This window comes from Mobula hypostoma, chromosome 10 (assembly GCF_963921235.1).
Source record: "Mobula hypostoma chromosome 10, sMobHyp1.1, whole genome shotgun sequence".
Classification (NCBI taxonomy): Eukaryota; Metazoa; Chordata; class Chondrichthyes; order Myliobatiformes; family Myliobatidae; genus Mobula; species Mobula hypostoma.
In genome coordinates this window covers 50,305,779-50,318,738 of record NC_086106.1, presented here as the reverse complement: position 1 = coordinate 50,318,738, position 12,960 = coordinate 50,305,779, and the positions used below count along the sequence as shown (strand labels likewise).

Here is a 12,960-nt window from a genome sequence, read left to right as displayed (position 1 = left end):
ACTCTCTAGAGCCCTGTCTCATCTTGCCTCCTAAACCTTAAGTAGGCTTCCTTCTTCCTTAACAAGATGTTCCACATCTCGTCAACTATGGTTCCTTTTCATCTTATCATCCTTTCCCTGTCTCAATGGGACAAACTATCACGAACCCCATGCAAGTGCCCCCTAAATAACATCCACCCTGCTACATATAGATAATAACCTTTTAAGGGATTACCAAGGAGATAGAAAACTGTAGTTGATTGATTCCCATAAATTTTGGTAATTTAATGAAGATGTTTGCATTGAGGTAAATGTCATTCCATCTGGATTTCAGAATAGTCAGATAGTGGATTATCAAGAGTCTTACCACAATTAATCCATGTACCTCACACTTCATGTCAACCTGGTAATCTTCAGACCATGTCAGTCAGGAACGTGCTAATATTATTTTGTGATTGTATGTGGTGGATCATAACTATATGTGTCTGACTATGTGTACTGTGTTTTGCACCATTGCCTCAGAGGAATGATGTTTGATCTAGCTGTACACATGTGTATGGTTTCGAAGTCTTTTAAGAATCAACTACATTGGTGGGCCTGGAATCACAGAAATCCCGGGCGAGGCAGGATTTCCTTCTCCAAAGGAAATCAGCAAATCAGTTGTTTTTACAATAATAAAGTAGGCAGACGATCATAATTACAAATTATATTTTTAATGCATTAAAGACCTAGATTGTTTACTGAACTTAGATTCCACAACTAATGGTGAAACTTAGAGCAGCACACACAAAGGGGTATGGGAACCAGTGCAGAGAGACAGAGGGGTATAAAATGAGGGTAGAAGCAAAAAGTAGTAAGGTGAAAAGTAAAAGTGGCAAGCCGACAAATCCAGGGCAAGCATTAAAAAGGGCCACTTTTCAACATAATTGTATAAGGGCTAAGAGAGTTGTAAAAGCGCGCCTGAAGGCTTTGTGTGTCAATGCAAGGAGCATTCGTAACAAGGTGGATGAATTAAAAGTGCAGATTGTTATTAATGAATATGATATAGTTGGGATCACAGAGACATGGCTCCAGGGTGACCAAGGATGGGAGCTCAACATTCAGGGATATTCAATATTCAGGAGGGATAGACATGAAAGAAAAGGAGGTGGGGTGGCGTTGCTGGTTAGAGAGGAGATTAACGCAATAGAAAGGAAGGACATAAGCCGGGAGGATGTGGAATCGATATGGGTAGAGCTGCATAACACTAAGGGGCAGAAAACGCTGGTGGGAGTCGTGTGCAGGCCACCTAACAGTAGTAGTGAGGTTGAGGATGGCATTAAACAGGAAATTAGAAATGTGTGCAATAAAGGAACAGCAGTTACAATGGGTGACTTCAATCTACATGTAGATTGGGTGAACCAAATTGGTAAGGGTGCTGAGGAAGAGGATTTCCTGGAATGTATGCGGGATGGTTTTTTGAACCAACATGTCGAGGAACCAACTAGAGAACAGGCTATTCTAGATTGGGTATTGAGCAATGAGGAAGGGTTAATTAGCAATCTTGTCGTGAGAGGCCCCTTGGGTAAGAGTGACCATAATATGGTGGAATTCTTCATTAAGATGGAGAGTGATATAGTTAATTCAGAAACAAAGGTTCTGAACTTAAAGAAGGGTAACTTTGAAGGTATGAGACGTGAATTAGCTAAGATAGACTGGCAAATGACACTTAAAGGGTTGACGGTGGATATGCAATGGCAAGCGTTTAAAGATCGCATGGATGAACTACAACAATTGTTCATCGCAGTTTGGCAAAAGAATAAATCAAGGAAGGTAGTGCACCCATGGCTGACAAGGGAAATTAGGGATAGTATCAATTCCAAAAAGAAGAAGCATACAAATTAGCCAGAAAAAGTGGCTCACCTGAGGACTGGGAGAAATTCAGAGTTCAGCAGAGGAGGACAAAGGGCTTAGTTAGGAAGGGGAAAAAAGATTATGAGAGAAAACTGGCAGGGAACATAAAAACTGACTGTAAAAGCTTTTATAGATATATGAAAAGAAAAAGATTGGTTAAGACAAATGTAGGTCCCCTACAGACAGAAACAGGTGAATTGATTATGGGGAGCAAGGACATGGCAGACCAATTGAATAATTACTTTGGTTCTATCTTCACTAAGGAGGACATAAATAATCTTCCGGAAATAGTAGGGGACAGAGGGTCCAGTGAGATGGAGGAACTGAGGGAAATACATGTTAATAGGGAAGTGGTGTTAGGTAAATTGAAGGGATTAAAGGCAGATAAATCCCCAGGGCCAGATGGTCTGCATCCCAGAGTGCTTAAGGAAGTAGCCCAAGAAATAGTGGATGCATTAGTGATAATTTTTCAAAACTCTTTAGATTCTGGACTAGTTCCTGAGAATTGGAGGGTGGCTAATGTAACCCCACTTTTTAAAAAAGGAGGGAGAGAGAAACCGGGGAATTATAGACCGGTTAGCCTAACATCGGTGGTGGGAAACTGCTAGAGTCAGTTCTCAAAGATGTGATAACAGCACATTTGGAAAGCGGTGAAATCATCAGACAAAGTCAGCATGGATTTGTGAAAGGAAAATAATGTCTGACGAATCTCATAGAATTTTTTGAGGATGTAACTAGTAGAGTGGATAGGGGAGAACCAGTGGATGTGGTATATTCGGATTTTCAAAAGGCTTTTGACAAGGTCCCACACAGGAGATCAGTGTGCAAACTTAAAGCACACGGTATTGGGGGTAAGGTATTGATGTGGATAGAGAATTGGTTGGCAGACAGGAAGCAAAGAGTGGGAATAAACGGGACCTTTTCAGAATGGCAGGCAGTGACTAGTGGGGTACCGCAAGGCTCAGTGCTGGGACCCCAGTTGTTTACAATATATATTAATGACTTGGATGAGGGAATTAAATGCAGCATCTCCAAGTCTGCGGATGACACGAAGCTGGGCGGCAGTGTTAGCTGTGAGGAGGATGCTAAGAGGATGCAGGGTGACTTGGATAGGTTAGGTGAGTGGGCAACTTCATGGCAGATGCAATTTAATGTGGATAAATGTGAAGTTATCCACTTTGGTGGCAAAAACATGAAAACAGATTATTATCTGAATGGTGGCCGATTAGGAAAAGGGGAGATGCAACGAGACCTGGGTGTCATTATACACCAGTCATTGAAAGTGGGCATGCAGGTACAGCAGGCGGTGAAAAAGGCAAATGGTATGCTGGTATTTATAGCAAGAGGATTCAAGTACAGGAGCAGGGAGGTACTACTGCAGTTGTACAAGGCCTTGGTGAGACCACACCTGGAGTATTGTGTGCAGTTTTGGTCCCCTAATCTGAGGAAAGACATCCTTGCCATAGAGGGAGTACAAAGAAGGTTCACCAGATTGATTCCTGGGATGGCAGGACTTTCATATGATGAAAGACTGGATGAACTAGGCTTATACTCGTTGGAATTTAGAAGATTGAGGGGGATCTGATTGAAATGTATAAAATTCTAAAGGGATTGGACAGGCTACATGCAGGAAGATTGTTCCCGATGTTGAGGAAGTCCAGAACGAGGGTAACAGTTTGAGGATAAAGGGGAAGCTTTTTAGGACCGAGATTAGGAAAAACTTCTTCACACAGAGAGTGGTGAATCTGTGGAATTCTCTGCCACGGGAAACAGTTGAGGCCAGTTCATTGGCTATATTTAAGAGGGAGTTAGATATGGCCCTTGTGGCTAAAGGGATCGGGGGTATGGAGGGAAGGCTGGTACAGGGTTCTGAGTTGGATGATCAGCCATGATCATACCGAATGGTGGTGCAGGCTCGAAGGGCCGAATGGCCTACTCCTGCACCTATTTTCTATGTTTCTATGTAAAATGATGGAAGAACTCAGCAACTTAGGCAGCATCCAATAAACAGTTGTTGTTTTGGGCCAAGACACTTTATCAGGATTGGAAAGGAAGAGGGAAAAAGCCTGAAAAAGAAAATGGGGGTGGGGTGGGGGGGGCAGATGGGAAGGAGTACAAGTTAACAGGTGATAGGTTAAACCAGGTAAATGGAAGGTTATTGGGTGGGTAGGGGATGGGGGATTGAAGCGAGAAGCTGGGAGGTGATAGGTGTAAGAGGTGAAGAGTTGAAAGAGGATTCTGATAGGAGAGGTCAGTGGACCATGAGAAAGGGAAAGACAAGGGTCACCAGAGGGAGGTTATGGACAGATGAGAAGAGAAGGAGTGAGAGGTGAGTCAGAATGGGGAATGCAAAAAGAGAGAAGGTGGAGAGGGAAGAAATTACCCTAAGTTAAAGAAGTCAATGTTCAGGCGAAATTTTAATCTGAATCCCTGATCATTATTCCAGATATTTGAATGACTTGTCTAGCAATTTAACCACTTTAACCCACTACCTTACCTCCTTTTGTTAGCTATTCCCATTTAAAGGATGCTTAGCTGCTATGGTTGTTGTCAATACTATTTCTTCTTGGTTTCCTTGCCAGTATCTCCATTCTCCTTCATTATCTCAACATCTTTTTCTACCCATCAACACCTGCTCTAGTTAATTCGACCCTGACAGAGATTCTGTTGTCCCCACCACCACCTCTACAATTCTCTACTTCTCCTAAGATAACTACAGACAAAAGATAGAAAAAATGATTATATAGTACCAGGATGAATAAGATGGGGGGGCGGGGGGTGGTTTACGGGATTGATTAGAGGGACACGAAATAGAGAAAGATCTTTTCACTCAACAATTTGACAGAGAGATTTTTGCATAAATGTTTTGGTTTGCTGAGTAATTTCAGTAATAAACCAGATGTGCACAGTCACGTTGACTAGCGCAGCTTCTTTCCCATGAATTAAGTAGGTTTTATGGCAAGTAAAACATTGAATACCATTTGATTTAACACCTGGGAACAATTCATGTGGAATTATTAGGTATTATGCTACCCAGCTGCTAAGCATGACTGTGTCAAAATAGTGGCACAGGACTGATCACTGTGACACTGCCATCTCCTGGCTCCACTTGTAGTGCAGGAATTAACATTACTTCCAATGATTTCTCCTCCTCTTTATATTTATATCAAAAACCGTAAGCCTGTTTCTCTTTTCACAAGCACTGCCTAGTCTGCTGGGAATTTCCAGCATTTTCTGTTTTTATCTCAGATCAGTATATTTCGCTTTTCTCTTATTATCAGAACTGCTTCTATCAGAAAATATACAATTGATATTCATTGCATGCAGTAAGCATCTAGTTGGAAATATTTACTTCCCATGTGATACCAAGTTGCCTTACATTTTTAGATCTGGAGGATGGGGAACCAAAATGGTAAACCACAGATGCAGAGATTGCACTGAATTTAATGTCAAAATAGTTCAATGTTCAGACTTTCTGGTTGGAGTGGACTTTGGGAGACAGAGAAAACATGCAAGGCTTATTTTAGGGCAGGAGGAGAACAGAGGAAAGGAATATGAAATGAAGAAGGAAGACTTGAAGATTCCTTGAGCAGCTATTTGCAAATCTCTTCTTTCTTCTGGCTCATAAGGACTACAATTAAAAAAAAACACCTCATGCACAAGTATACAAAAGCAAACTGCAAAACTGCACAAAGTCTGAGGTATTTTGTACCTCTGTAGTTCCCATTTCACCAATTAGACTTTAACTCGCATCAGAATTACACTTTCCAAACAATCCTCCTTAAAACATGCTGACTGGCTATTCATGCATCTCCACAGACAGTTCCTAATCAGAAGTGATTTCCACAATGTTCTCAACATCTCTTGTCAAATAAGGACAGGCAGAATTGAGTGTGTGAAGGGAATGTAAATTTACATTTAAGATTACATGGGAGCAGTAGCAGTGGAAGTAAGGCTCTGAATCTAAAAACATTAACGTGATCAACTGCACAGGAACATCCCGATTTTATGGCATGCTATATATCTGCTGACCCATTTGAAGAACATGCATCCGTAAGAACTTCCAATTATCAACTCAGAACCAGATTCGGAGTGCCAATCGCCCATCACCTGAACTTCACAAATTCAAAGAGTTTTAAACCACCATGCTCTCATTTGCTTCCTGTGTAACAGAACTATTCTGTTTTAAGATGACTGACAACCATGATTAGCTTACTGATCACAGGCAACTTTCCTTCTTCCCCCTCTCCCCAATTCAGTAACTCCCTTTAAAGCAAATACTACACAGCAAAGAACAGAATAGGAATCAAAAATTTAGCTTTTAGACTTTAAGCTACAAGCCTTTTTTAAAAAAATGCATTGAGTTTTCACTTAAAGTAAAATAAATTCAGCAGTTTAAAAGACAAAACTTTATCATCCGAGCACAGTATACTGCTTAATTAGTTAAGCAAACTTTCTAGGATATCAAACCTTAAAGTTTAAATATGCACTATGCTTTTAAGAAAAAGTCAGATCAACAAATCACATATTTATGGGCATTGATTTTGAGGAAACAAATTTTTTATTAATGTTATTTGTCTGAAGGCTATAATCTGTTTTTAGTAAAGGTAAAGGTATTAACTCATTCAGAAGAATATTTGTTATGTTTTGTCCATTATTGAAAGAAACACTGGTACTTACATTAAAGCCCCACATGTTGATGTCAATACGTGGTTCACCTTCTTTATTGCCTTTTGGTGCAATCTGATTCAGAAGGTGATAATAGGCCCTTGAATCCTGAATGCAAACAAATACAGTCAAATGACTAAAGTAGCAAATATACTCAAGTTTTAAAACCAAGTCTATTTATTATTTAATAATCAAGAATAATTTGCACAGGATGCACACCACTCATATGGCAAAGTTCTCACACCTAACATGGTACTTTTGAATGTAGATAATGTACTAGCCAATTTTTGCAGAGCTAGGCCCCAGAAATATATAGCTAATTTCCAAATAGTTAATAACCAGATTTGGTGATATTGATTGATGGAGACCAGAACTACCTGAATAATTGCATGGACAGAGGAAGTCTCAGCTAAAAACCTCAGCCAAAAGACTCCTTCAGTGCCTTATATATAGCAACCTAAATAGCAATTCCAAGACTCAAGAGGGCCAACATACAACTTGCATACTGAGTGATGCCACTCAGCTAAGGATGACCCCTCTCAATTCAAGCTAAAAGCATTACTATTTTTCTGGGAATGAAGGAAGAAACTGCAGGCAAGAGTTGTTCTAGAAGGAGACTGCGGTTCATATGAATCCTTTGCTTCTTATGTTGAGAAGTTCCTGAGAAAACATTTTACTAACTAACTTGACTGAGTTTTTCAAGGGAGTGACTAAGGTGATTGATACATGTAGAGCTACGGCTATTGGCTACATGGATTTTGTTAAGGTATTAACAAGGTCCCTCATAGGAGGCTCATCCAAAAGACCAGTTGCAGATATGGGTAGAGAAATTGGAGATGGAGCTTAATCCAGGGGGAGCTTGTGGTAGAGGTGGTATAGGTGGCATATGGAATGCTTGTATTAATCAAGGAACTAAGTTCAAGAGTTGGGAAATTATGGTGCAGCTTTATAGAATTTTAATTAGGCTGGATCTGGAGTAGTCACAAACAAGAAGAAATCTACAGATGCTGGAAATCCGAGCAACATGCACAAAATGTTGTCAGCAAGCCAGGCAGCATCAGTGGACAAAAGTGCAGTTGACAATGTAGACAACATAGATGCTGCCTGGCCTGCTGAGTCCCTCCAGCATTTTCTGGAATACTGTATCCAGTTCTAGTTGAGGCATTGTGCAAGATGCAGGTAAGATTTACTAGCATGCTCCCTGGCTTAGAGGGCACATGCTAAAAGGAGAGGTTGAACATATTTGGGTTGTTCTTTTATGGAGTGCAGAGGACAAGGAGAGATCTAATGGAAGTTTATAAGATTACGAGAGGCATAGAGTGAACAACTAGTTTCTTTCTCCCAGGCCAGTAAAATGCTATACCAGAGGGCATGCATTTAAGCTAAGAGGAGGATGCTGAAAGGAGAATTATTTTAAAAATATAGGGATGGCGGGTACCTGGAATACTGCACCTGGGGAGGTGTTGGAGGCAAATATAATAGTGGTGTTCAAGAGGCTCTTTGATGGGCACATGAATGTACAAGAAATAGGATATGGATACTGTGTATGCAGAGACCATTAGTCTAGTTGGGCACGATTATCGATTTAATTACTGTGGCACAAACTTGTGGGCCCAAGGACATGTTGCTGTGCTGTATTGCTCTATGTTTAAACCAGTACCCCACAAACCACAATCAGCATCACAAGACCACAACATGGCAGTACTTGATCAACAATGTCACTGCTGAGATTAGTACAAAAATCATAGTGTTTCAATATTTTGGTCTCTGAACCACTGATATAGAGTAACAAGGAAGGTGTACATTTCTGTTGTTCAGAGCAAATTCTAAACCTACAAAATGCAGATCAGGAGATAGAACACAGGCTGTGTAATGGGCAGGGAGAGATAGACAACAGTAATATTTCTGGAGTACCTATGTCTAATCACCAGAAGACAGGGATCTAAGGTGAAAATGAAAAAGACTGTTTAGAACAAAATATTGTTTTAAGAATTATTTAAAATCTTTTACTCTGGTTACCAGTCCTCTCATCACTGGGAAGAAATTCTCTGTACAATCAAAACCCCTCAAAGCGATGGTTACACCTGTCCTTGAAGAATCGGTAAAGAACCTATGGACATCATGGAACAGATGCTTATAAAAGAGGCTGATCAGGACGAAAAAGCTGTAAATTTAAGTTTGAGGACATAGCGCTGTCTTAATAAGATATATGAAGGAAAAAGCAATCTAGTTGCAAATTTTAATTACAGTATGATCTTTATTCAAGTTCATTCATAGAAGTCAAGTGTCTAGAGGCAGATTTTATTTTTATCTGGCTTTAGCCAATCGTATCTTCTAGAAACGGCTGCACTACTCCTATGTGGCATTAGCAGACTACAGTGGTTCACATAAGTCAGGAATTCCAAAATTCTGATAACATTAACAATAAATGAACAGCAATACATGTCCAACCTGAGACAGTGTTGGACTCAGGTTAATTTGGATATGATGTGTTTTTCCACTGCATAAATGGCACCTATCCGTCACATTGAGGAATGTACCAGTGTCTGAGATGCTATCTTAGAAGCCTTCAGTTGATACATTGCATCATTCAGATGATACACATTGCAGTGTGCTATTGGTGGATGAAGTAAATGTTTAAGTAATTTATCGTACATTATTCTTTGGCCTAGACAGTATTAAGTTTCTTGAATGCTGTGGAAGTTGCACACACTCAGGTAAGTGGAAAGTTTTCCAATATCATCCTGAATCAGAAGGTACTTATTCAAAATTACCCCATTTCTGACCACAGTTTAAGTACATGAACTACCAAGTCCTGAAGTGCCTTTACCCAAGTACTTGAACAATTTATGCTTGCAACAAGAATATTGATCATTTATGAACATAGGAGTCAGTCAATTATCACTTCCATATGATCATAGCTGACCTGCTCAGGTCTCATCTTTTCTGTGCTAGTTCTCTGTAAGTTATCAATCCCTCAATCTCTCAAAAATTATCTACTTCCTCTTTAAATACATCCAACTCAACCCTCATATTCCTCTGGGTAGGTAGAGAATTCCAGAAATATACTCTATGAGAAACAATGCTTTTAAATATCAATCACCTTTAACTAGTGAAAGATACAAGAGATTAGATGCTGTAATCTTGAGTGAAAAACAAACTACTGGAAAAATTCAGTGGGTCAGGTAGCATCTGTCGACCACTGCTCTGTCTCCACATATGTTGCCTCTGTGATCCTCTGAGATTGTTATTTGCTCTTTAAATGATTACTTTCAGATACATTTAGAGTACAGTATTGCATTTAGGTGAGCATCGACATCTTACTTGGAAGCATTTGGCTAAAAATTCCTCCTGCCCTATAGAGTGCAATGCCATGTGTACTTAACGTAGCCTTGAATGACGTACCATAACTGGGAGTCTGTCTTCTTACTCAAGTAAGATAGGGAAAGAGAAGCAGAAAAAGTGGCAAAACACTTATTTGGTGGAGACTGGGTGACTGGTGGAAATCCCAGGAAACTGGTGATCTGTGGCTTTGGGAAAGAGGGGAATGATAGAAAAACTCAGGAGAAGTCAACAACATGGCTCATCTTGGAGTGGAGGTCTCAATGCCAAAGTCAGGATGTGTTGGGGAGTGTCAGTAAGGGTGGAGGAGAAAGAGGATACATAGAGAAGGGAAAACAATCACAGGGACTTGAAGATTACCTGTGGCATTGCTGTGGGAATCAGGTTACGTTGTCCTGGGAGTGCCCGACAACAGAAACCCACCAAGAATAACATTGTTCAAGTGCCCTTACAGCACAGCAAAAAGGATATACAGGTGATTAACACCAATCAATACAGGCCTATTGCAGATATCACATCAGGACTGCAAAGTAACATAGGAGTAGGAAGTACATGGTCACACTTTCTGGGAACCATGACTCGCCCAGAAATGACATAAGGTAATTTACTGAGGTTAAACTGATTTTTAGTTACAAGCACTGAGAAAAAGAGTTATGTGATCCAATTTCTAGGCAATTGCATTTGAAGATTTAAAACTGATGCGAATTGCAATCTCATTAAACCACACTCAGAATGGAACCATTTTTGTGTACTAGTTGCAGAAACCATCTCTGCTTATACATGATTTTGCATGTACAAGTACCTTGATATCCGCGTGGAAGTTGTTGATTTTCTGGTAGCCTGCATTCTCCAAATGGTAGTTAGCCCATCGTAACAGCAGTTCCTCTGGAGACAACTTCATCAGATCCTCCAGACTTTCACCATCACGGAGCAAAGCCACCAGTGCTATGGAAAGGAATCCAATTAATCTGTTTTACTCTTGACAACCATTATTCATTTTTTTCATGGCAGTGCCAAAAATTCACATGTAAATTAACTCATTGTCATAGTAGGCATAATATCCTACCTTGAGGCACCTAACCTTTACCACAAGATTGGCCATGGCCTACCTGATTTACATTCTACCCTCTTTGTCAATGATGTATTAATTAAAATCAAGGATGCTCAAGAGGACAGAATTTACATTCAAAACACTTACGTCACGGAACGTGGTGCTTCTTTTGACTGCTAAACCCAAATTCATCATTCAGATTAAACCATTACTCCAGAGCCCAATACTAAGGGGATGAATGGTCTTGGATGGACACAAGTAAATGACATACAAAGTAATGCCTTGGATACAAAGTAAATGCCAGGATACTTGGTAGTGTGGAGGAGCAGAGGGATCTCGGGGTACATGTCACAGATCCCTGAAAGTTGCCTCACAGTGAGATAGGGTAGTTAAGAAAGCTTATGGGGTGTTAGCTTTCATAAGTCGAGGGATAGAGTTTAAGAGTCGCGATGTAATGATGTAGCTCTATAAAACTCTGGTTAGGCCACAGTTGGAGTACTGTGTCCAGTTCTGGTCCCTCACTATAGGAAGGATGTGGAAGCATTGGAAAGGGTACAGAGGAGATTTACCAGGATGCTGCCTGGTTTAGAGAGTATGGATTATGATCAGAGATTAAGGGAGCTAGGGCTTTACTCTTTGGAGAGAAGGAGGATGAGAGGAGACATAATAGAGGTGTACAAGATAATAAGAGGAACAGATAGAGTGGATAACCAGCACCTCTTCCCCAAGGCACCGCTGCTCAATACAAGAGGACATGGCTTTAAGGTAAGTGGTGGGAAATTCAAGGGGGATATTAGAGGAAGGTTTTTTACTCAGAGAGTGTTTGGTGAGTGGAATGCACTGTCTGAGTCAGTGGTGGAGGCAGATACACTAGTGAAGTTTAAGAGACTACCTGACAGGTATATGGAGGAATTTAAGGTGGGGGGTTATATGGGAGGCAGGGTTTGAAGGTCGGCACAACATTGTGGGCCGGAGGGCCTGTAATGTGGTGTATTATTCTATGTTCTATAAGTCAATAAAGCCAGTTTTAGAGGACCACACAATGTAAGAGTTTGTTTTTCAGCAAAGATAAAACGAAGCCTTGTCACATAACAGATAATCACTATTTACTTTGTCTAGCATTCCATGTTTATCAACCAGTCTAAGCAGAAAAGCATGAGTAAAGGATGTTCTCATGCTTGATAGCTTAAGCAGCAACTTGGCAGGACAGATGACTCTTCTCTTTAATGAAACCATCCAACTTTGATCAGGCTACAGTGGGTTGGTAATGTGATTACCTCCCAGACAACCCCAGATTCTAAATATTCTCAGTTTACAAATACAAATATATTGCATACAGTATCTGCACCTTGAGACCTTAGTTACCTGTACTGAGGGCATATATTCTTCTGAACAGTAGCAAATTCTAGAATAGGGGTCAGCAATCTTTTTGCCTCTGTGGGCCGGATCGCATATTAATGAGCAGATGGTGGGCCAGATAAATGCCATAAAAAATGTGAAATATGGGAATTATCTATTTAAATAGATCTAGTTATGTTTTGCCTCAAATTAATGAATAACACATGCTAGAAAATCATTTGTGCTTGAGGTTGTCTACCCCTGTTCTAGAGTACTAAAGACGGTTTCAAAGCTGTTTACTCATACTGCAAGTCTGACAGCGAGTGCACTGGAGTCTGTGCTGGGTTGGCGACTGGCCCCTCCCATGGGTGCTGCTCCCCAGTGGAGAACAACCTGGATTGCATTTGTCTGCAGATGTGCTGGCGTGCTGGTTCTTGCAGAAATATGGTTTCTAGGACAACATCCTATGAACCATTAATCTTCAGGCCATGATACTCAAGGACTTGGGCAATACTATATTTTTGTGACTGCATGTTTTTCTGTTATCGTAACTCTATATGCTGTGCGTGACTATTGGTACAGTACTTTACACCTTGGCCTGTATACATGCTGCTTGGGGCCTGTATACATATGTATGGCTGAATGACAATTGAACTTGAACAGCATGAAGGCATCTGGCACTGTCTTTA

General features: G+C 40.5%; 1 protein-coding gene across 3 annotated transcripts in view; it reads right to left on the bottom strand.

Moving 5' to 3' along the window:
• LOC134352891 (plastin-3-like) overlaps nucleotides 1–12,960 on the bottom strand; it is a 142,044-nt gene that overhangs the window by 16,653 nt on the left and 112,431 nt on the right. For all 3 annotated transcript variants that reach the window (XM_063060470.1, XM_063060472.1, XM_063060471.1), the window contains exons 8-9: nucleotides 10,685–10,827; nucleotides 6,553–6,648 (exon numbers count right to left, since the gene is read on the bottom strand). In XM_063060470.1, coding sequence (XP_062916540.1) covers nucleotides 6,553–6,648; nucleotides 10,685–10,827 — 239 coding nt within the window. The remainder of the gene's footprint in view (nucleotides 1–6,552; nucleotides 6,649–10,684; nucleotides 10,828–12,960) is intronic.